The sequence below is a fragment of the Varroa destructor genome, unplaced genomic scaffold, assembly GCF_002443255.2.
Source record: "Varroa destructor unplaced genomic scaffold, Vdes_3.0 BEIS01000002.1, whole genome shotgun sequence".
Classification (NCBI taxonomy): domain Eukaryota; kingdom Metazoa; phylum Arthropoda; class Arachnida; order Mesostigmata; family Varroidae; genus Varroa; species Varroa destructor.
Genome location: NW_019211455.1, coordinates 34,691,201 through 34,714,519, shown reverse-complemented (window position 1 = coordinate 34,714,519; position 23,319 = coordinate 34,691,201). Strand labels below are relative to the sequence as shown.

The window sequence follows — 23,319 nt, the reverse complement described above, 5'->3', positions numbered from 1 at the left end:
AGTCAAACACAAGCATTGTATATGACGAATAACGTGTAATGCAAGTTAAAACCTAGTCATGAAAAATCTTAATGCACCAGTTTGCACAAAAAGTTCGATAACGGCTAAAACCTATCTTGTTAACGACTACCTTTTGGATAGAAAGGCAAACAGTTGAAAGACATTGAACAACTGTTTTATAACTTTCAGGTTAACTACATTAGCCCTAGTATACAGAAATGATAATTGATTTCCTAAATGTTTGCGAAGGAGTTATCCTTGAAAGATCGAGTAAAGTTCAACAATAAGCGCTTAGTTAACATCGGTCAGTTTCAAGAAGATTACCGGCGGAACTTAGGCTGTATTATATACCTATTTATCTGACGTAATTTTTGATGAGCAGCATCCTGCCAGAGACTGGTGTCGTTTATGGTGTCGTGGTGGATGTGAACTTTATCGAAACAGCCACGCGAGACATCCACTTTTTTAGCATTATCAGCATGTATATGGTCTGCAGAGTTTTATTTATCTACGTAAAGTAACCCTTAGCATCATGTCTCTAATGATGACTTTCCAATGCAATGTATTCTTGCGAATGTCTGTGCTAGGCTTCGGCAACATGTCAGTATACTTCGGCTATTGACCAATTGAGCTTCAAAATATAATGATGCAATCGCGAAAATAACATGGTGTATATATAAAATGAAATTAATATACTAAATAGGAGACAGCAAATATTTGAAAGTTCCTTAGTCGTATTAGTCCATGGAAGGAGCCTATGCGGATCTATCGTAACTTTTTGTTACTTAGTTCCTCCATGGTTGTAACCATAGGCCTCTTCATCACCAGGTTGAAAGATGTAGCTAGATAATCTGGTTTAATGAAGCCGTAACAAAACGTCAAATATCCAGTTTCATTGCCAGTTATATAGATCGCATATATTGCCATTCAGTAAATATGTGGATAGGTTTATCACTTAAAAGCTATGTAGGACATAAAATTTGGCAAATATATGTTCTTTGTTGTCTTAGTAACCGAAAAAAAATAGGTGAGTTCTAGTTAATCAAAATCATCTCCAATAAAGTCATAATTAGTTGATCTATAGTAGAAAGTCTAGGTAAATGCTGGGTTTACCCATCCAAACATGAGGATCAGCGTATGTACCTATGTGGAAAACACGAATATAGACGGGGCAGGGAGATTCGTGGCACAAACGGTATCCAAGGTTTCTCTCAAAAATTATCTGCGTATATTATACAACAATTAAGATTCAATATTGTTAATACTGACCTCGTTTATTTAACGATAATACGATTTGCATTGCAACACGCACCTAAAGATAATTCAGCAGAAAACGCCTAGATTTTTTGGCGTACTTCTGCATTAAGTAAAAGAGATAACGCCACATATTATCAAGGAAAGTTTTGTAGACTTGGTACAGCACTTAACAGCAAAATTCTTGTGTCCTCATCTTTATTTACAGCAATGGTTCCTTACGATTTACAGAAAAACTTTAGACACTCAATGGGAGGTACATTTTACGGTTTTTTTCACATACTTTAATGTAACTTTTTCTTTACTAAGGGGTTTCATATTAAGATTTATAAAGTAACCATGTGCACCTCAAGTATTTATGTTCTTATTAAGGTTAGTTAAAGATATCTTGCGCCTTTTCATGCAAAGCGAAACAGTATTTTATCGCAGGGACCATTTGCGTTTGTGTGGCTTGTGTCACTGAATTGGCAAGTGAAATCGTCTGATGGGAATCTGCACGACAAGCAGAAAGCGACAAAAGGTCCTATTTCGTTTTGCTTCAAGCTTCATATATCAAGAATATTCTTTGACTTTGAGTAATGTCAATGACCGAACATAACCCTCATTATTGTCGACATTGCGCTCATAGAATGAGTTACAGTCATCACATTGAGGCTTTATGAAAATTAAAGTCTCGTTAAACAAATCTAGAGTAGCCATCTCACTGCACTGAATGTAAACTCTTTTTCTTCGAAATCGAGCCGTAATTCTTCGTTACCCGTCACAACCATGGTAAACAGATAATATTCAATCGATAGTTGATAAAACGGATACTTTGAAGGAAGTGCACCAACTTAGTGCTGAAATTACCGGCAAAAGTCGGAAGACGTGGTTTGCGCTGATAAAAATACATCCAGCAAACGTATATACATGTGTTAGCTCTAGAATTACCTTAGTTATACAATTAACAAAAGACGTCTTAAAAAATTATAACTGATTTAATGAAATATTGGCTGATTTGGACCGAGAGACAGCACCCATTAGTGCGTGCGGTTAGTGACATCCTTAGTATCTAGGCCAGAAGTTAATTCAACAATGTCAAAAGTTTTTAAAAATAACTCTTTTCAGACCCAAGATCGTGGCCACTACACAATCACGGTAAATGATGCAAAGTATGTCACAAGGCGCTATGGGCCTACCTGACTTAAAACGTCAAGCTTTCTTCGTAGACAAGTTTACTAAAAAGGCCAAGGAATCCAAAGACAGTTACTGAAGACGTCTTAATCAGCTTAAAGGAGTATAAAAATAAACTTATTTTTAAAACACTAAGTAACTTCAAACAAATATTAGGCAACTTGCAGTGAACGGGGCTTTCATTCGTAGCTCTCACAAAGAAAAGCAAGGAAGTTCAAATGTAGATATCAAATGCCAGGTTATATAAGCAATGACGTAATTGACAACTACAACAACATTTAGGAAATCGGACAGCATGTACGCACTCGCCAATGCCGTCGCACCACCTTTACTACCGTCATACAAAATGATTCATGTAAAAAAAAACAGCAATTTTCGCAAAATGCTGTAAAGAGTAATTGCAACTCTAGAAAAACGGAAGTTTCTACAATAGAAATTTCTCATCGTTTAAACCTTACAATGGCGTGTTGAAAGGCGCGGTCATTGAGCGACTAGCAAGAAGGATAGGTCACCTAGACTTTTCACCAAAGCAGTACCTGCGACAAAGGAGGTCGTGAGGCGGCATTTTGGAAGAGTAGAAGATACGGATAGATCGCATCAAAATGAACACTTCAAGCTGTATAACGTTTCCTAGGCCTAGGCATATTAATTTATGCTGTCAGTAGTGCAAACAACCAGGCAATTATGTAGCAGCATAGTGAAAATAGAAAACGCGAAGTAGAAGTACCACTGTAGTCTTTAGAGAAAAGATTCCCAATTAGCTATAATTAACGTTGCGATCGACCATCTACATCTAATAACCAAAGGATAACAAGATAGAGTGATAGCCCTAATAAATCATTATAGCGGGACAACAATCGATGTACAGATTTACGAAAATAAATTACTCGTCTTTTGTAGAATACCTTAAAGAATATCAACCTTACTTATGTTATTGTATAAACAGTGATTAGGAAAAAAAAGTTGTTAAGATACGTGATAATAAGCATTATAGGATACTTAAAATCAATGAAGCCCTCTAAAAGGTTAATTTTTACTCAAATCACGGAACTAACTAATCACGAGGTAAACTAACGAACTGTAACTAAACGACGAAAACTTGCAAAAGATAGCTGTGTTTTCAGATACCACTGTTTCTTGTTACACGGTGTAACAGTCCTTCATATCTCGATCGTTTATAGATATCGGTAGATCTGTTGTGTGAATGCAATAATAGAGAACCAATCCCATGGTGATAGATGGATGCATTCTCATCGTGGTCCTAACACTCAGCTTGTAACGTGCTCTGATGTTTGAGACATATATAGGGACAAGTAATTAATTCTCTATAAGAACATATACCGGATGTAGATTAAATCCAGGAAGGAGGTGAGTAACATTACAGAACGGGAAAGCCCCTGCTTTGAGCTGACTTTAATCGATCTGGTGGTGTATTTTGGTTAACTAAATAATATCTTCCTTACGGTTAGCCTATTATTACTCCATTTTAAGTTCTGCACTTCCTGCACCTACATGAACGTTTAATGCATGCAGACGGTCGCTGCATTAATTCTGTCGACAATATGAGTTTCTTAGGTAACAACAGTCAGCTAAAGATAAGATGTTTTTATTAGATCACTGACAGTGAAATGTCAGCTTTCAATGTAAGGGAATACGTTTTCTTTTTAGAAAACTTTTTTCTTTTCTCCGTTAGTGTAGCTTCTTGTTTTTCTCCTAATAACGCCAGTGCATTCGTTCGCCCTACCTCTGCTAGCGTTTAATGTATAGACGCATTTCGTTTGACTACAATTGGTCCATTTTGCCCGATGGGTGTACTTGCCGATTCTTTCTTGCAAATTAGTACATTTCATCACATGTTGAATCTCGAAAATCCTCATGAAGTTATGACAACTATTGTTATCGTTAATACTAACTTATTCTTGTAGTGCTTTCACCAAATTATTTCATTTTCAAAACATTTATATAATTTTCTTCACTCTCTTATCAGCAATCAGTCAAATTAAGACTATAAAACTAATAGTTTTATATTCATAATTTACAAGTGCATCTATATTATTGTGGTACCTTTATCACTAAATTATTGCGACATTCTTATATTAATAATTGCCACCTAGATAAACTTAATAGTAAAACTGAACAATGAATTAACACTTGTCACTGAGGCATATGGGCATCGACAATGCATCATTGCCACAGCGACGGGCGACGTTTGATCGGTGTCGGACGGCGTGCTAACGTCATCTTGGCCTTTACTGCTCTCTCGGCGGATGGTTTATCTCTCTGCATATTTGTTGTTGGTTCGCCTTGCTTCTCGGTCTCCATTAACTGAATATTGCTACTTCCGTGGAAGCCTATACGAACGCAGTTGTATGTGATGTAGGCTAGTGTGACGTAATAATATAATTTGAATTTTTTTTATCAATACAGCCATAATTATCCAAAACTTGTCGTTCCTTGAGGAAAAGCCGTGTGAAAGCTTAAACGGGGTATTGCTCGTACGGTTCGATATTCTGTTAATGTAAGCTTCAACTATAGGCAATTTTGATGCCTTATCGTTAGACGGTGGTTGTTTTTTTTCAGCACAGACTAACGAATTTTCATTCAAAAAGAGTAGAAATATCAGCTAAAATATGGCCAAAAATTTTGTCTCAATAAGGTAATTCCAAGGCACAACAAGAGGCTACCTATGAATATTTTGCCGAAAGTCGGAAAACTCGCAACTTATACATGCAAGCATCACGGGATGCATATTTGGTGTGGTAGCTTGTTCATTTTTACTCGCAACTACTCGTAGTCACCAGTTTTCCGTTCGCCAACAGACTCATCCAAAGTGCGCACATTCTCAAATTTCTTTGTGGATGATTTCTCGCTGATAACAATTGTGGTCCTGAAACTTCGGGAGACAATGGATTAGCTAGATTTCTCATTACGAGAGCCGGTTTTTGACTAGTACCATTATGTACTTGTTTGATGAAACCATGAAAAAAAGTGGCATCATTCTTTCTCTCGTCGTTAACGTTGTCAAATTAATAGTAAAGACCATCGCCCTGACCTTAATTAAGCTACCAGACAAAATCTCTGATATGCAGACGGCATATCGTGATTTTAACGGAAGCTAAGATTTATATTTACATCAAGTGGGAAGAATAATTGCCAGTGATAATATGGAAATTGTTCCTCAACTGGCAAAGCGAATTACATTATTATGCTACTTTAGATATGTCAAGGCTTTACGGCGCTATACAACACGTGGCGGTATTTGAGGGTTCCACATCTTTTAAATATGCGAAGATAATCTTGTGAAGGTTGTAATTATTTGAAAGCGTTTACTTGGACACTAGTCAATGGTATTGAAGATACGTGTGCTTACATGAATCGATAACAATCCCGTACCTAAAATTAATAACGGTAGCAGTTGCAGTTTGGTTAGCCGATTATTATTATACAGTATAATATATATATATTATACATTCGGTAATACTATAAGGAGATTCAGTAATCTCTCTTACACTGGATTAACCTACTGGATGCAACATTGAAGAAAATTTGTCTCGACGGTTCTTCAATATATATCTAACACTCCACCAGGACCAAAATGGAGATACTGCCCTAGTAAGAATAATCCACCTGATTTTTCCTCACAGTGGTAGCAGTAAGGTGCATACTATGATTCTGGTGCTATGATTGATGGAAGGATTTCTTTTGGTTCCGGAAGTTTCCTTAAGCTGGTCATGTGCTCCGTTAAACAAATCCTTTGTAATGAAAGAAACAAATTGATCTAAAGATTCTGCACAAGTAAGTGTTGAAACTATCATGGCACAAGTTAATTAAACATTTTTTACGAAGTGCACCTCATATGCCATGATCAATTCACATGTGCGAAATACATCGTGCACTTTATATTCAAACACGAGTGTCTTTCGTAAGAGCCTAGACTTCGTTCGGTTCTTCACCAGCATATCAGGTCGCAGTTAATCGCTGAAAAAAGAACGATCAGAAAGAATGTACCTTAGATTGCAGCTTTAAGCATAAAGTACTGGGAAGCATTAACGCATCTCCTGATCAATTCACGAAGGCTTAGGTATTTGTAGACAAAGAAGCTTTCAAATGTCAGAAAAGCCTACAACGTAGCCAGAGAAGCACGTAAAGGTACCAGAAAAAGGCTTCAATGGAGAAGGGCAGCAAACTTCAAAAAGTTAGAACTAAACTGCGTGCAATGGTAAAGTGAAACAAAAAGAAGGAGTTGTAAGAGATTTTTAAGGAAGTAAACAGAGATCCGTGTAAAGAAGCATATATGATAGTCAGTCCAAGTAAGTTATATGGAGCGCAGTGTAATCTCCCAAACAAACTGATCAGAAATACAGAGTATAGTCATCAGTGCATTAAAGACGAAAGAAAGAGGAAACGACTCAGGTTCAGGAGATTACAGAGCTGACAAAGGAGTAGGTAGCGAAGGTAACGGAAAACCCAGGAGAAGGTAAAGGAAGGCTCCAAAGAAGGTAGAGAAAGGTAACGGAGAACTTAGTAGTTGCTTAAAAAAAGCTATTTTTCTAAGAAACTAAGCAAGGCTTGACTGGCCAGTTTATTCCACAAACGTGTTCATACAGGACACTCTGTTCCTTTACTGCAACGCGAACCGCGTTGCAAACCCCGTTATCATAGAACAGTCAATTAGCGAAATCGAGTTAAAGGAAGCATTAAGAGGAACTCAATTTATATTTTTGAAGGTTAATCGAATATTGGCCATAGAGTTGGTACTGAAGCACACCTAAGAGGGAGGAACGAAAACGGCGAAAACTAGTAATATCTGTAGGGATGGCTTCAACATAGTGAACTGGGACGTAATCGTACATTCTTAAGGTGACGGAAATACACTATCAAGCAGTATGTAACACTATATACAGGCCGATGGCACGGGTGCACGAGTATGCTATCCTGAGACTGTTTCTGTAGGACTTTGCCTATGAAGCGAGAGTGCTTTAACTAATTATGCCAAATTGAGCGGCCTATGCGGATGACTTGTCGTCTCCAATTAAAGTAGAGACCAAAGCAAACACAACTTTCGGAAATGTAGTAGATTGGATGAGCGGACATCCGCTGAATCTACCACCTAAAAAGACGAAGAACAGAAGCTAGAAGAAAACTAAAGAATTATTTAGGATTGACGTGAAAGCGGTCAAACGTGAACTTGTTGTTTTAGAATAAAAGGAATTTAGCAGTAATTCTGAGTACGTGACGAAAACAATAAAGCTTGAAGAAATAGGAACAGAAAAACGTTGGACTTTTCCGGCCCTGTTTTGAATGAGAAAAGAATTCGATCTTATATTAAATTATATTAAAATAAGTATCGACAAAGGATCAACAACAAAAGAAAATGTGCATTTAATAGCTTCTGCGTTAGCAACTGAGATTGACTAAAGTCTTACGCTACCATGACAAATAGTTAGAAGCGAGGCTCGACATACGTAAATGGCAGGTGCATATTAACTTCTCCTCAAAAACAAAAAGCCCTCTACAGTGGCCTTTTTACGAGGCGTGTACTTAAAGCTAGTAGCTATTCTTAAGTCGGCTACCTTCGCGATACCTAGCCAAAAGGGAACCTGCCGCATTATTTATTGCGAAAACGCTCAAACCCTTATAATAAAGGACAAACAGCTTTAAAGTCTAGTTTTATTCAACACCATCGTAGTCGATTACCTACTAAAACTTAAGTATTCCGTTTATAACTCATACCTTCTAGGGCGCCAAACTGTTAATGGTTTTAGGAAAGACCAGCGGCTAAAATAAAAAAATTATGATTGAACTTCGAAACTCAAATAAGAAAAAATTCTATGGCCTTAACTACAAAAGTTACAAAACTGGCGCGCTTGTCCTCGTAGTCACAAATTCTCCGCATACGTCTCCTCGGCTGGTATTGGTTATATTCTTCTTCCTTTCCTTTAAGCCATCTTTCTTTTTTTCATTAAGCCTTTGATGATTTGATATCCCAGTTCATGGCCAGCATTCTTCATGATTAAATTAATATCCTGTATGATTTGCGTTTAGACTTTGGTGAGTTTCAGGTCACTAACTCGCTTTCATGTCTTCGGTCCTTCGCTTTGAGAAAACCTGTACGTCAACAAATTTGTAACTTGCACACGATTCTTATACTGTCAAAAACAAAGATCTCCGTAAAAGTGTTGCCGGGGATATCATATCCGAGAATGCGGTAATGCAAGGCACCTTATGCTACCAACTCCGCTATTGCCTCAGCCATTACAGCGCACCTTTTCTACCGACTGTCAACTTCACACGCTTTAATCTTCCGCTACTACGTTTTTCACGATCACTCATCTTGAAAGAGTAATCAGTAAATTCTGAGACTTTTTTAAAAGACAATATCTGTTTCTGCAATGATCGGCTTTGGAGATGTGCAGTAGTGGGCGAAGCCATGATCATTTGTTATAGAGAAAGCCCGCGAAACCTTGGCAACCGGGAAAGATTTTGGAAAGCTGCTTGAGATGAAACGCGGAGATCCTTATAGTGAAGTCCGGTGCCGAGTCAATAAATCTACATCGTAGACTGTGTCCTTCATCTTGAAAAATACGTAACCAGTGATAACCCACCAGATACAGAGATCAGAAGTGTTGATTCTTGTCTTCTGCCGGTTGCTGTTGCGAACTATTTTCATCCAGTGGATGGTCAGGGTCGTCGTCTTTTTTACTTTCGCGAACTAAAACAGGAGAGCACTTTGCATGGCGCGCCGTTGGTGGTTATGTGGTAGGGCCTCGCATACTCAGAGGCTTGATAGCGTCGTTGGCAGCTGCCTTTCCATGCCAAACATATTAAAAATAATTGTAGACTAATAGCCTAAGCTTCGACAAACTACCGGCAGACGACGTCTTGAGTATATACAAAGCGGAGCAATTATTAGACATAGAATGGCGGTGTTTTAAAAAAGCAAGTCTTTTGCCACAAACTTACAATCAATAATATAGGGCTAATTCAGAGTCATTTACACGTAAAATAATCTGTTTTGAATTACTTGTGGCAATGGTGACTTGATAAAATAGATGCCCGGTTTGTTTGTTAGATTAGTAAACAGACACACTAAACATTTTCAGAACGTAAATCCTTTAAGAATGAATTAATAAAACCTGTTTTATTCTATAAGTACGTTTTTGGTAATAGAATATTAGATTCAATTACTCATAAGCTTCACAATTTTTAAAACTTTGAGGATTAAAGATATGAGTTAGAAGGAGCAGCAAAATAGGTGTGATTATATCCATTCCAACCGCGCACTTTTATGTTTAAATAATCTCATATGTATACTCCCAGTGGTCAATCCATATTCATTGTGAAGTCTATTATTAATTTCGAGGCCATGAGTCCATCCGGTTTAGATTTTAGTGATAAAGTATAAACAACTATTTAAGTATACCACTGTTAGATATACCTATAGCGATAGCCTCCACAGAGCTACAAGTATACAGATAGCAATTTGTGTATTTGCAGATCTATAGAAGATGTCCTAATGCCTGTTACTCAGTCACGATAGGTTATTAGAGAGCACTGGCCGTCCAACACTAGTCACATGTAGCAATGAGCTACTAATAGATCGTAATATGTTGTTCGAGTTGAATATCTTCGAATAAACCTTGTGCCCAACGCGTGCCTCGTTTCTTTTTCTATTGACTATCTAGAGTACTTAGTTCCTCTAGTTAACACACATTATCCAATTTCTTTGGGTGGCCTAGTATGTAAAGTACTACTTTGGCGTTTTATTAAGAGAAAAATTGAAATTATGTATGTAGTCCAGTCATTCCCAAATTGAAAAATTGCAAGTTGTGAAGTATGGCGATGATATCCTTAGGGATACAAGACTTATATCACCTAAATATAAAGTTGATTGTAAGCTAGTACCTATTATGAAGGTCAAGATGTTGTCGTACTTCTGTCGATAGAGCATAAAATACAATTACAAACTTTACATATTTTAATATATATAGACTTTATAACATCTGTGGTCGTCATATCAAATAGTTCCAGTAGCTACAATAGAATGAAACGCATTACAAACATGCACTCCTTTTGCAAAGTCCTAACGTTTAGTCGGCGGAAATCGTAACAGTAGTTCTAATGCTACAATTTTTGCCCTATACATGTGTACGATTTGACAGCAACCATTGTTAGAATTACACTTGGTATTATGGTACCATGGTACAAATGGTATTATGAGGAAAGTGTGCACTACTGTATTTGGGCGTGACATGTCGGTTTGCTTCAAAAAGGTCTATTTGGCTAGATATGCCCACAAATTGTGCAAACAGATTTAATATTTGCCATAAAATTAAAAACGCATATATCTTTTGTAAACCTATTTATTTTCAAGTTTATATCAAATTTTGAACTAAGCGAAAATCATTAAGAATTTAACAGCGGTTAATTATTTTACTGGACTTCAGCTAAAAATATTGATCCGTTTGTTGTACAACTTTCTAAACCTTAATCTAAAGAATGCACTTTGCCGGTCTTTTCTATGAATCTTAGATCTAATTTGAATTATGATTCAACATTCCTATTGATTTGACTAGATATACAGATCTATTAAACTATGAATAGACTCTGCACAGTTCGAATGAGTATCAGTTAGATATTATTGTTACAAGCTGCATTGTTAATAACCTACTTGACATTTGTCATCGCCACAACCCTTGTAAAAGTAATTAATCTTTAAGAAAAAAGACAAATGATTAATTACCTTTCATAGTGAATCTAAATTAATAAATCGCAACGAAGTTGTCTAATAATTATAATGAAACCTACGTGAGTCATTCCTAAGGAAGGGAGGTAGTTCGTTCTTTACCTAACTCGTTTATTTTAAAATTATGTTAAAAATATTTAAAAATTACTACATCCTAGGAATCACGGGAAGACGTCATCCAACCCTCTCTCTTATATACAAAATTCATGACACACTATAAACCAGTACAGCATATATATATATATATATATATATATATATATATATATATACTGTTAGTGGTTATATATATATATATATATATATATAGCCACTAACTGCCTTTACACATGATATTTACACATTCTGAGTCAAAGTACAATGTTGACGTTAAGAGACGCTACTTTTTCATTATGAATCTCGCCAGACAGCTCAATGTTGACACTTTTCGCCTTTCAGTGCCTGAGAATTCATTTACTTCCTTTTTGTGGAAACCGATGTTAATCATAGACATTAACTATCTTGGTCAGTTTACTCAATATTTTTTCTCAACATAAAAAGGATTTTATAAATAGTAACTGTTATATATACATCAGGTGTTCAACTTTCGTCATGTTCTATCGGCGCCTAGAATAATAACACGGATAAGCTGCATGATGGGATGGAAGCGAGCTGTTTACGCTACTTTCAGTCCTATCATATGAAGTTGTATTAGTCATATCTCCACTAGAGGTTCGGTAACTGCGCCGACTTAGTGGTCGACAGTGGTCGGCAATGTTGAACTGATCTCTGTTCCAATGATCTGCGCGATCTAAATTGTGGTGCAGTCGTTGCATAAATGGCGCATGTAATTCCACCTTGACCTTCGCCGTTGTGGTTACCTTTGTGGTGACATTCGTGCCATAAGGTGTTACATCTGTAGTAGTCACAACAGTGGGGCTGTTTGTCCCGCTTTCTACACCACTGGAAGCTGAGGAGGGAGTTGGACTCGGATTATTTTCTCCCCCATTACTACTCCCTGTAGATCTTGATGTTCTACTTTCTATTAGACCACTGGCGGTTTTTGTTATAGTTGTTGTTTCTACCGTAATCTCAGGTTCAACGACAATTTTCGCGGGAGAGGTTTCAGGTTCGGGGGATGTACTTTGATACGACGACGGCTCCTCCGTTATAGTTGACAACGATAATTCAGATTGTGTGCGCGAAAGAAAAGAAGACTTCTTGCTAGTTCGACCACGATCGTTATGTGGAAAACGCGACCTTGGCCGAGTGGCGGCGGTAGATGTTCGGGATTTAAGGGCTGGCGAAGGTCGAGGGATCGGGAATTCAAGCTTGTCTCGATTATTGTGAGGCACTAAGTCGCCACTAGGACCAATGTATGTTAAAAGCACGGGCAGGACTACGAATCCATTATATGCGTGGATTACCACAATGGCTGACAGCAAGTGAGAGAAATGCCTGAAATTACAGTGCAAGCACCAAACCCTCCTTGTTAACACGTATAATGCGTATATTGGAAATTATGACAAATACAGTTATATTACACATGACGTATCAACTAAAATACACATCACCTCGAATATGGAGCACGAAGGCTCTGGTGGTTAGCCTTTCTATCCGTGATTCTATTCTTACGGTCTATTCATACCGTTCTTAGAGTATTGTCATGCTACGAACATTAAGACTGAATGGTCTGAATGACAACGTTGTAATCATTTATATTTTATTTTAAGCAATATCCGGGTCTTTCTATTTTCTAGTTACACAGAAATTATGCCCACCGTTTCCAGTAACAATATTATTAGAAAAGGATCCTATGGTGGAAAAGGGTTTTTTGAAACGTACTATATTATACTGAAGAGCCCTTACATAGCTATGTAAAGACTTCCGCTACTACTGGCTTAAAAAAACGCTTGGAAAAAAATTCTTAAGAATAAATAAAAAAAGGAATGGGTATTCATTTAAGTTCTGCTCTCCATGATGTCCCTAGGGAACCGCTGAGACAGATCGTTTTCAGACACCTTCACCGAGTTAATAAGCTAATGTTGGAATAAAACGATTTTAACGCTTAGCGTATATCCTAATTACGACTGCTCCTGACAACACATCAAAAAGGACCAAGAAAGTAAGATACACGTTAAATGGTAGCTGCAATAAAAGCGATACAAACGTTAATTAAATAAATACATATAATAATACGTATGATGCTTGTTAATAGAGACCTGAAGATTGATTTACTTTCTAAGTGTCAACTGCATCTACAACTCATCAAATGTTAAAGAAAACACAGATAAAGATGAGATCTCGTATTTGAATTTTCTGTTATTCTCTATCAGCTATTATGATTCTGGATACTCCTTCCGAGTCAAGTCTAAAGGTGGCGACTTACTTGACGACAAAATCGAACTCCGAGAATAGCAGCATAGCAACTCCAAGAAGCGTAGTGACCGTAGCATGTATAATAGGCGTACTCATGTACTCGAGTGCCATGCTAATACGACGTGTCCTCCCACCAAGGGCAGTCAAATAGCCGATAGTAAGATGAAGTGTCGTGTTTACTCCCATGCCAACACTAATTACTATGAGGACTGCAGGAACTGCGCTTAAAGACATACCTAGGATATGCAGAGTTCCTAGCGCCTGAACAACACACGCAGCAAGCACAAATACAATAAGCAGTGCTGACCACAGATTAAGGAGAACAGATGAAATAACGATGAACACTGTTACTAAAATAAGTGTTGTCGCCACGCCCAAATAGAAACGCAAATGTAGATACTGCTCCCAGTAAAGAAAAGGTAGTCCTGTCGGAAAGTTTGGCAAGCCGCGTTCCTCGAACCTCGCGCAAATTAAGCGAAGTTGAGAAATCGTTGCGGTGATCTCGCGAGTCGAATTTAGATCACGTAAGTAAAACGGAAGTTGGGCAAATTGTATAGCCGACGACTTGGGTATTTTTAATTCTTGCGCACGAGGAATATCATCCCATTGCTTGGGCTGGGGCACCAGGGACGCCTGTAAGGTTTAAAAAAATAAAACTTGGTAAAGTTTTTCTTTCTGCAAGACCTCTTTTTACCATTTTCAACAAAATATTTTCTAGATGCGGCGTAATGTTTTCTGCCACCCATGCAAAAGAAAAGAGTTTATATTCAAATGAATTTTGTGGAAAATTACGCACTGTTATTGCGAAAAAGGCTCTTTAAAAGGATCAAGCATCGACAGTTTTTCTGAGACAACGTACAACCCTCGAACTGTAACGACTGACACGCAAGAATCAGTGTTACCGAATATGTAAATTATATAATAGAGCACTATTAACATATAAATTACCGTAACTACTATTCAATATATATCAATAAATTATCGAAGTTATTGGAAATATATGATTGCTATTATTATTAATACTTCAATGTACGTACCTGGGACGAACTATACATGAGCGGATCTTTGTTATACCAAGCTGTAAGGTAGTGGTAGAACGCTTTTGGATTAATTATACCGTCTTCTTTTACCAGTCTGTTTGAGGTGAGTAGTCTCTTATCGACCGGGTTATCAGTTCGTCCAGTTTGTAACAGAAGTTTGTAGGCTAAGATGGCGTCATTTGATGCGCTCTGATTCCACCCTTCTAGCTTAATGTAGCCTTGATTCCATTCAATATCAAATGTTTTCTGTAGATCTGAAATAAAGAACATACAGATTATATACTGCTGACCATATATAGGAAATTAAGGAAATAAGCACTTGAAGGTCGACCGTACAGTGATTTTGATTTGCCAACTCACTTTAGACGCTGCTAACCTTTGGATTGATTAGTCTGCCCTACTTTAACTGTACTTACTACTTATTTAATCTCTGGATATTTTTTATAGTTCGGATAATCAAGTGATTTCTCAGCAAACAGTTCGGCAGACCGAATTTTGAATTTCTGTTTCTTGTCTCGATTCATTTTCTTAAACAGTGATGCATAACTTTGTAGCTGTAATCGATGGAGCAAGGTCTGTGTTATAAACCGGGTACCAAATATATTCGCATTCATGGTTTGTCAGAATTCCCAGTTTAACAAAGCCGCCCGAAATCTAGCATCGTAATGCAAGAAGCTCCAAGGTCTTCTTTGTTAATTTGCTGGGCTGTTCACCGTTTCATTGCGCTTGTAAGAAGTTGATAATCAGCTTTTTTTGAAGCCAACTAAATCGTTTGAGGTTAGCATATGGAGGTCTTCTCGGGGGTTTCAAAATTTTCACGGAATAAAATCTGAATTCCTTCGCTTCTAGCGGTCATGCAGGGTGCGGTTTGTGGCTCAAATCGAAATTTAAGACACTGAAATCTATTTCAGCTGCTGCAAATCTATGTTTTGATCTGACAGAAAACTACAGTAAAGCGTTCAACTAAATTGTAAGCATTGCAGAAAAGATAAAACAGCGCAAAAAAAATTAAGACAAGCAATAAATTATAAAGATAGTACATTTGACATAACTATTTGCAGAGCGACCTAACAGCCTGGGCAAGGATCAGACCTTTATTCATTAAAAGAAGTTCATAATTATAAGATACGAATATAGCCTAACTACATGTAGAAGTTCGCGTGTGTTTACTAGTTATGTAAATTAACCTATAAAAAGTTCAACATGTTACATAAAGCTGCTCCACAGATTTGCGTAGTTTTTTTTTAACATTTCGCATCGTGCTTCCATGGCGCGTTGGGTAAGCCTTCTAAATGCTACAAGAATACGTAACTTTCCCAGTGCCCTATAAACTATTAATTTACAATGACTAAAAAAGTGGAATCAGAAACTTATTCAGCTTATTCAAAAACAGACAATATTAAGGGACATCAGGTAACACTTTCAAAAACAAAGTGGAAGAGCATTGTCTTTAATTAATGACACACGTGGCTTGAACCAGCCAACCTGTGGCTTTGTTAGTGTATGGCTACGCCTTTATTCATATTTGTTGTTTCTAAAACTAAAATACCAGCTGATATACTCAATAGACTGATCACGGCATAGTGTTTTACAATATTTATGTTTTATTATATTGAGCGACTTAATGTTTTCTTTATAGCTTAAGAGATCTTAGTCTTTACTAATCGTGGTTTGCTCTTTAATATGGAAATAGAACTAGACGTGAATGTACAAGCCTATATTCTCTATATTCTCATAGCTAGTTATTCCATGAAGCAGACTTTACGTCAGGAAGCAGGTGTAAGCGTAAAAAATTGAACAGTCACTCAAGTGATGTTTCAACACAAACATATAATGAATTCTGGCATCAGCTAGTCAATGTGAAGTCCATACAGTGTCTTCTATTTCCCAAACCTGTAATCGTTCAGCACGCGCGGATTTGTCTAATTATGATAGCATCAAAAAATGGCCAAATAGACCACAGATATTTTGAGCAATTGTCATTTCTAATTTGATTTTGCTGGTTCATTAATCAGTGAGATTCTTCGAGCCCATAAAAGTGTATAAGCATGGCTATCTCAGTCTTGTTTAAATTAAAAAAAAATACTCAAGTACTTAGAAAGGTAACCGAGTCTTTAAATGGGAACCCTGTGAAACGGTTAACAAAAGTAACCTAAATACAGAAATATGGAGTTTCAAAACAATGAAAATAGACACTAACTTTCACGCTGTCAGCGAATTATCATTTGATGACATTGCTGTTATTAGAAACCTCAAACTCTGAATTCGCCAAGACAGGCTTTTTAATTGCGTAATTATATTAACAGTCGATAACTTTAACTAGTTGATGACTTGAACCTTTAGCTTATTCGTCTACTACGTGTACGCTGTGTACAAACCCCTTTTTACCAAAATCGATTAAATTAACATTAGGAACTCAGCTCCAAGACTCGCTTGCGGTCTTTAGTTGTTGGGTAATAAACTCCAGCTTAGTAGCAGTGTTTTAGGACCACGTTGGAATCTCAGTTAATAATGTGTCTGCAACGAACGTTACCCGAGATAAAGTTCGTTTCTTTGGAATGAATAACTCGTTAGAAGAAAGCGGATGTATACCAGCGTCGCCGTCTCAACGCGTTGTTGTATAGCACTCTTTAACGAACGTCAGCATACCGGCTCAGTGAAGAAATTGCTCACTATTGATGATTTTCAAAACTGAGCTAACTTCGCCAGTTATGGCGCGAAATCACTAAGAAGGGTGTATGTTACAAGCTGTGTACCAATAACTTAGGAAGCACAAAAACTGCCCCAGAGAAACAAGTTAGATTTTAGAAGAAGCATTTGATGGAAATAGCATACAGTGCCCTGCTGGCTCATATTAAAAATGTGCTCAACAGTATAGCGGCTTTGTACGCAGTGCTTGTTGATTTCAAAAACATATCCGATTCTGCGCCCACATATCTGGTTCTTTGCATTTGGATGTATCAGGAAACGTGTTCACCATGCTGGCTGTGAGCCTAGATGAAATAAGAGTGAAGCTACCTCCTTTTTCCAGAATGACATATAATGTGATAATTTGAGTCCCTTTTTGTTTTTAGTTCTTCTAAAATATCTTTTTAGTAGAATCAAGGGCCGAAGGAACCTGGTTAAAGTTATCTTTCGACCTTATTTTTTCGGTCTTGGATGACTCGGTTAACCACAATTCTATCAAATTCCCTGGCTAGATTTTATATGGTAGCAACGGGATTAGCATATTAAGGATCAACCTGCATAAGATGGAGAATGTTAAATTCAAGAGGGAAGACAGAATGGCGGCTGATAATACGTCTTCCTCATCTTACCTTCAATATATGAATAGGTTCCTGTAGCTCAGACTAATCATCCGTTTTAAGTGTGGCAACCTTAGCTCATAAATTACAAAAGAAAGGCCGAGAAGTGCTAATTTTATCATGTGTTCAGGACCACAAATTGCCTCTTCTCTGCGACCACGCTCCGCTTATTCAACCTGACGGCGTTTGTAGCGACTCATGAGATAAATATAACTTTAAGAGGAATTTACAGTAGGGAATCTCGAACTGTTCAACCGAGTGGGGGCCTTTCCTTGAAACGTGCTGTGGGCCTTCATAGTACGGCAAGAAACTGGCTAGTGTACCTCTTTGCCGATACCGGGATTCTCATAGAAAATATAGGATCATGCTTTGGACACCCAACAAGCGAGTTCTCTTCCAAGCGTCTTGGCAAATTTGAGCAGGAATTCGCCGGAATACGTGCCAACGAGGCTGATGAAAGTTAATGACAGAAAGAAACTGAAACAAAAAAATCGTCACGTTCTTATTCGTTTTGCGATCTACGCTTTTACCTTGAATTATGTATGGGCCCCTCATGAATCTCACGAAAGGCGGATTTAAAGTTGATGCAAGAAAAACTGTGATAACTATGCAAATAGGTTCCCTTCTGTGCTTTCGCCTAGGGTGCATGGCACCTCGATTCAACTGCAGACTTAGCACTTATGTCGTAAGCTATTAAGCCTATAAATGTTACGATTCAGGGGGTATATGAATGACTGATACTCATTGATATTGATGGATGTGATATATTACTCATATATATTTTGTTGTTATGTTCTTTTAGATTTCTTAAATGTTGTTGAACTTGCACCTTCAAAGATAAATAAACATTATGTATCTTAGATATATATTCTACATATAATAAGAAAAAAACCTTTCTATATCTAAAATAGACACATAACATATTTCAAAGTTTCGCCCATTATTCTGATTCAACCAGCTGTAAAAAGCTCCAAGTCGGGAGTGTCTTGGATTGGGTTTGACAAGAAATGAACAATATAAAAAATCATTGGTTTTTTTGGCACATATAAATAAGCTGTAATAATGCTTTGACCTACAAGGGTACCCTACCGATTAACAGGTTCGTTTGTGTCTGATTATGTTACATTTTGCTTATTTTGACGATATATGTTGACATCCCTAATACAATAACCGTCGTAGCAATTGTCTAGTTCTCGAGATCTTAATTACTAAAGGATAATTAAAGGTCTTGTGTTTCTAATTATTTAGAAATCCACGAAGTATATGTATAAAAGGCATGTTCGAAATGAAAATTTAGCATCATTTTACAAGTTATCTATTGCATAGAAATTAACTTTAAAATTCAATTGAATAACATATTCTTAAAATATCGTAAAATCGCTCCAGTAGAAAAGTGATACGAATGTTTTCATTTCCATTGAAAGATGTAGTTTCTGTTCCCGTGGGTCGAACAAGATTGCCCCAATGTAAATGCCTGTAGGTTTTGCTCTTCGGTCCTGAATTTAAAACAAAAAAACTTGCGAATTAACGCACTGAACAGAACTGGAGCCTAGGATGTACTTCACGGCATTAAATTTTGTTCCTTCTAATTAATCAGTTTGCGGAAGTCACTGCTTATCTACGGGCTGTATCCATATACTGAAACCATTTTAGCGGACTGTTCGTCAATATGTGTTCATCCGCATATGATATAATAAGAGAGCCAGTTCTTTATTAAAGGAATCGCCAATACATCCTAGCGGAAGCAAAAAATCTATGTTCGTAATATTAGCAAAAATTACCTATTACTTAATGTTTCCGCACCAAATAAATTTCCCCTTGATTTCCATAGATCGATGGCCTTTAACATTGCCAGTTTCTACGACGCTTTCGAAGTATTCGAAGACCTTCATGAGACAAAGTAGAAGATCGATTAATTTTCTATTTTCGACATTTTTACACGGGATTTCAGGTACAGTTTTCATCCTGGTTACTATTAAAAAATTACTTCTAAATTTGAAACAAGATATTCTTAAAATAATTTACGACCGGTGTAGACCCCGAATTGAAGCTGTGATCATAAACAGTGGCACTTAACAAATATAGATTTTATTATGTCCCTGTTCGCACACGCAAAAAATGCGATTCAAAAATATGTTTTTATTTCGATGCAGCTTATATAGAGGCGGCACTAATTTTCTCTCAATTTACTCTGAATACCCTATGTATCAGATGCGCACTATCCGTCGCCGGAATGTTGCAAGGCTGGCATCTGCTTAGAACTTTAAGCAAACGCTTGTTGAGTTAATTGAGGTACAGAGGTTTTGGAAGAATGGATAGAAAACTGATTTCCATGGCTATCGGGTGTCTGTACATGAGCAACCCGGATTTAAAAAAAAATGTTTGGTATTAGCGAAGGATATTTGATGCTTCAAATTATTATATTTTTATTTCCGAAGTCACATTGCGAAGGCGTGGGTTGTAAGGCTTAGCAAAAATTGATATGGCCTGAAAGTGTGAGCTCGCGCATTAGTCTACTAAGAAACTTATAAAACGATCTTCTTCTTACCAGATACAGACGTTCCAAAATTCTTAATTACCTTTTGGCAATTTTATAATAAAATTAGAAAAATAAGCTGTATTAGCTGACATGCGTTTCTTAATTTTTTAACACGCTTTTATTCGCAAATATTGTTGAAGGCTCCTCATAACAACGGTAAGGTTTAGTGCTTTCTCAAGAGTCGCTATACATCTGGCAGACTAAGTTTTGTTAACCAGTTAGCCCTTTGTTGTGTATTATTTTCTCAGCACTTAATACGATGTTGACTCTAATACGAGTTATCGGAAGAATAATTAACTGAACATCGTAAAGATCATGTTTGTTTAAAAATTCATAAAAAATCGGCTAAAAGTCCCATTTAGCTCACATTTAGACTGTATGCATGAAATATCTGTTTATATCAACACAATTCTAAAGTAACTAGTTATTTTCGTTGTAACCCTGGATAATCCGAAAACTTGGCTACAAGCTCCGCTGTAAAGTGGCAAATGTGGTCCAGGAAACCATGCAGCCCAAAAATGCGTTCGTTTTGAATTACCTTTCACAGCATACATAAACATGCGTTCAATGTACTTGAATTGTCTTGAATAAGCGGTTATGACGCTAGCAGTATCATTTTGTTTTACCTCACAGTTACTGCGTAAATAGATCCTTTCTGAACGACTGGTGGAAGATTCGTCACAACAATTATCAGTAAGTGCTTTTATAGTAGTTTAATATTCACTGAAACAGCTTTTAAATTAATATGATAAGTCATTAGTAATAGGTGCCTGCGGTACTATACTGCGGCATGATAATAATGTAACGAAGGTTCCCCTGTACCCAAAATGTAGTTTGGAGTCACATCATATTTTTGGCACACATTTAGGTGAATAGAACTGTGCTTACAGAATTTGAGTACGTTTGTAGAAGCAAACGCATTATAAAGTGCCCATAGCACTGTAAGCTACAGCTATCAATAGACGTGCATACATCGAATAGCTTAGACGTAGTACAATAGTACAAAGAACAATAGGCCGACACTTTTTACGGTGCTGATCATCCATACAATTTTTGATGGCGAAATTTTCTGTATCCAGCTTCTGGGTGAAGAAGGCGTTATACGAGACTCTATTAAGTTTGTTATTAGGACAAAGGTTTATAATTTAGCAGCTGAAAAAGACATGAAAAATATTATACTCCGCAAATTTAGCTTCCCCGCAAGATGTGATCGGGTCAATTTAGAAAGACATAAGAAGACGCACCTGCAAACGAGTGCCCATGCACTCAAAAAGCTGTTAACAAATGAAGCTAATGAATTTAGAGTACGAAACAAAACAGGATGGCTACACTCTATGAAAAACAAAAAGGAATGTTAGAATGTAATGCAATACTTTTCATAATTGTAAATTTGTTATGATATACATGCACACACTCATAGTAGGCCTTTTTATAAGAACCGAATAGAGAACATCGGACTTCAGTATTATTGATGGTCCTTTCTATTCACTTAGCGCCTTAAGTTATTCTTACCCATTCACACAAGAGCTTCTTCAAAAACGAGTTAATGAAGAGACATCACAAGTGGACCCTAACTTTCAGTCATGTAAGGCGTCTTGTTATTATCGAAATACAAAAGCGCTGAATATTTTATTCATTACAACCATATAACCTTAGATCTCATGAGCATTTTTTATACCTTTTCCCACAGACTTCCTCTACAAAGTAAGAATTATCATACTATATATCTATCCGTAGCTCGGATGGCTAAGTCTTAAGGTTAACATGGTTAGAGGCAGCCGATCGTGACACGGCATATTTCCTTAAAATGAACAATAAAATGTTTTTAACTTCCGTTGGGTATAAGTAGCTCACCCTCTCGACTATTATTTTTGCAATATACGCACAATTTACTTCGCCAAATTCATTTCGCTTTAATATTTTTATTAAGTTTGAAGTGTTTCTTCCATATAACGTTTTCCTCCTTATGGATTGTAGAGTAAATTAAATTGACACATCAGCCTAGCCAAATCGGACGAAAGTGGATAAAGGTGTACAAAAGATCACACTTCGAAACTTCAAATAGAAGAATAAATTGCTGTAATGACGAAAGCTTTTGAGCAAAACAGAGCTTGATTGGTTTAGTAACGGATTTTTTAAAACACATTAGATGCAATTGTAACGAAACCACTAGAGTCGGAGAAGAGAAAACGAAATATGGCTTATGAACTGAATCCAGAGCCAATGGAGACATAGGGCTCTTTGAAGATCATATCGCAGCTATTATCAGCAAAGAGGCTTAGAGCGCAGTGCGGCCATAGACGAAACTGAGCTGCTCACCAAAAAAGGGTCAAGCGAGAGAGTGTCGTCCAATAGAAAAAAAGCGACCCTGATGGCGATTCCGGATAGATTCAAGCGTCATCTGATACGTACATTCACGGGGAATATCTGGGACATTTGTTATTATGAAATATTAACAACGGTTATAACAACAACAATTATAACACAAAGGACACTGCTAGTGCTGTTAGATATTTTAAATTCCTAAAGAGCATCATCGATAACAAAATTAAGCCTGTCAATGCATATCGCAAGCGCGCAGCTATTGAGAAGCTCCCGGGGTGTTGACTTCAATGTACAATCAACGTAGGAGCGTATATCTAATATATACCAAATTACCCTTACTCTATTTTATATGGTTTGAACATTGTTAAAGTTGTCCAAAAAACTTTGAACAACCTGAAACAGTATTAATACGAAGTTTTTGTAAGTATTATTGATTTACCTCGAGCACATTTCCGTTTCCAGGAAAGTGGATCTTAAATTCATTGAAAAAATTGTGATTTTGGCGAACTTCTTGAAACAAAGTTTGCAAAACGCAAAGTAATATGCAGCATTGTATACGCAAAATACACAAAAAGGAAT

General features: G+C 37.0%; 1 protein-coding gene across 4 annotated transcripts in view; it reads right to left on the bottom strand.

Moving 5' to 3' along the window:
- Positions 1 to 8,083: 8,083 nt before the first annotated feature.
- LOC111245110 (protein patched-like) overlaps positions 8,084 to 23,319 on the bottom strand; it is a 44,736-nt gene continuing 29,500 nt past the window's right edge. For 3 of the 4 annotated variants that reach the window (XM_086979705.1, XM_022792987.2, XM_022792986.2), the window contains 3 exons: positions 14,569 to 14,825; positions 13,542 to 14,164; positions 8,084 to 12,610 (listed from right to left, as the gene is read on the bottom strand). In XM_086979705.1, coding sequence (XP_086835831.1) covers positions 11,770 to 12,610; positions 13,542 to 14,164; positions 14,569 to 14,825 — 1,721 coding nt within the window. In that variant the 3' untranslated portion in view covers positions 8,084 to 11,769. Of the gene's footprint in view, positions 12,611 to 13,541; positions 14,165 to 14,327; positions 14,410 to 14,568; positions 14,826 to 23,319 lie in introns of those variants that run through there. The other variant, XM_022792989.2, reaches the window with a different exon arrangement.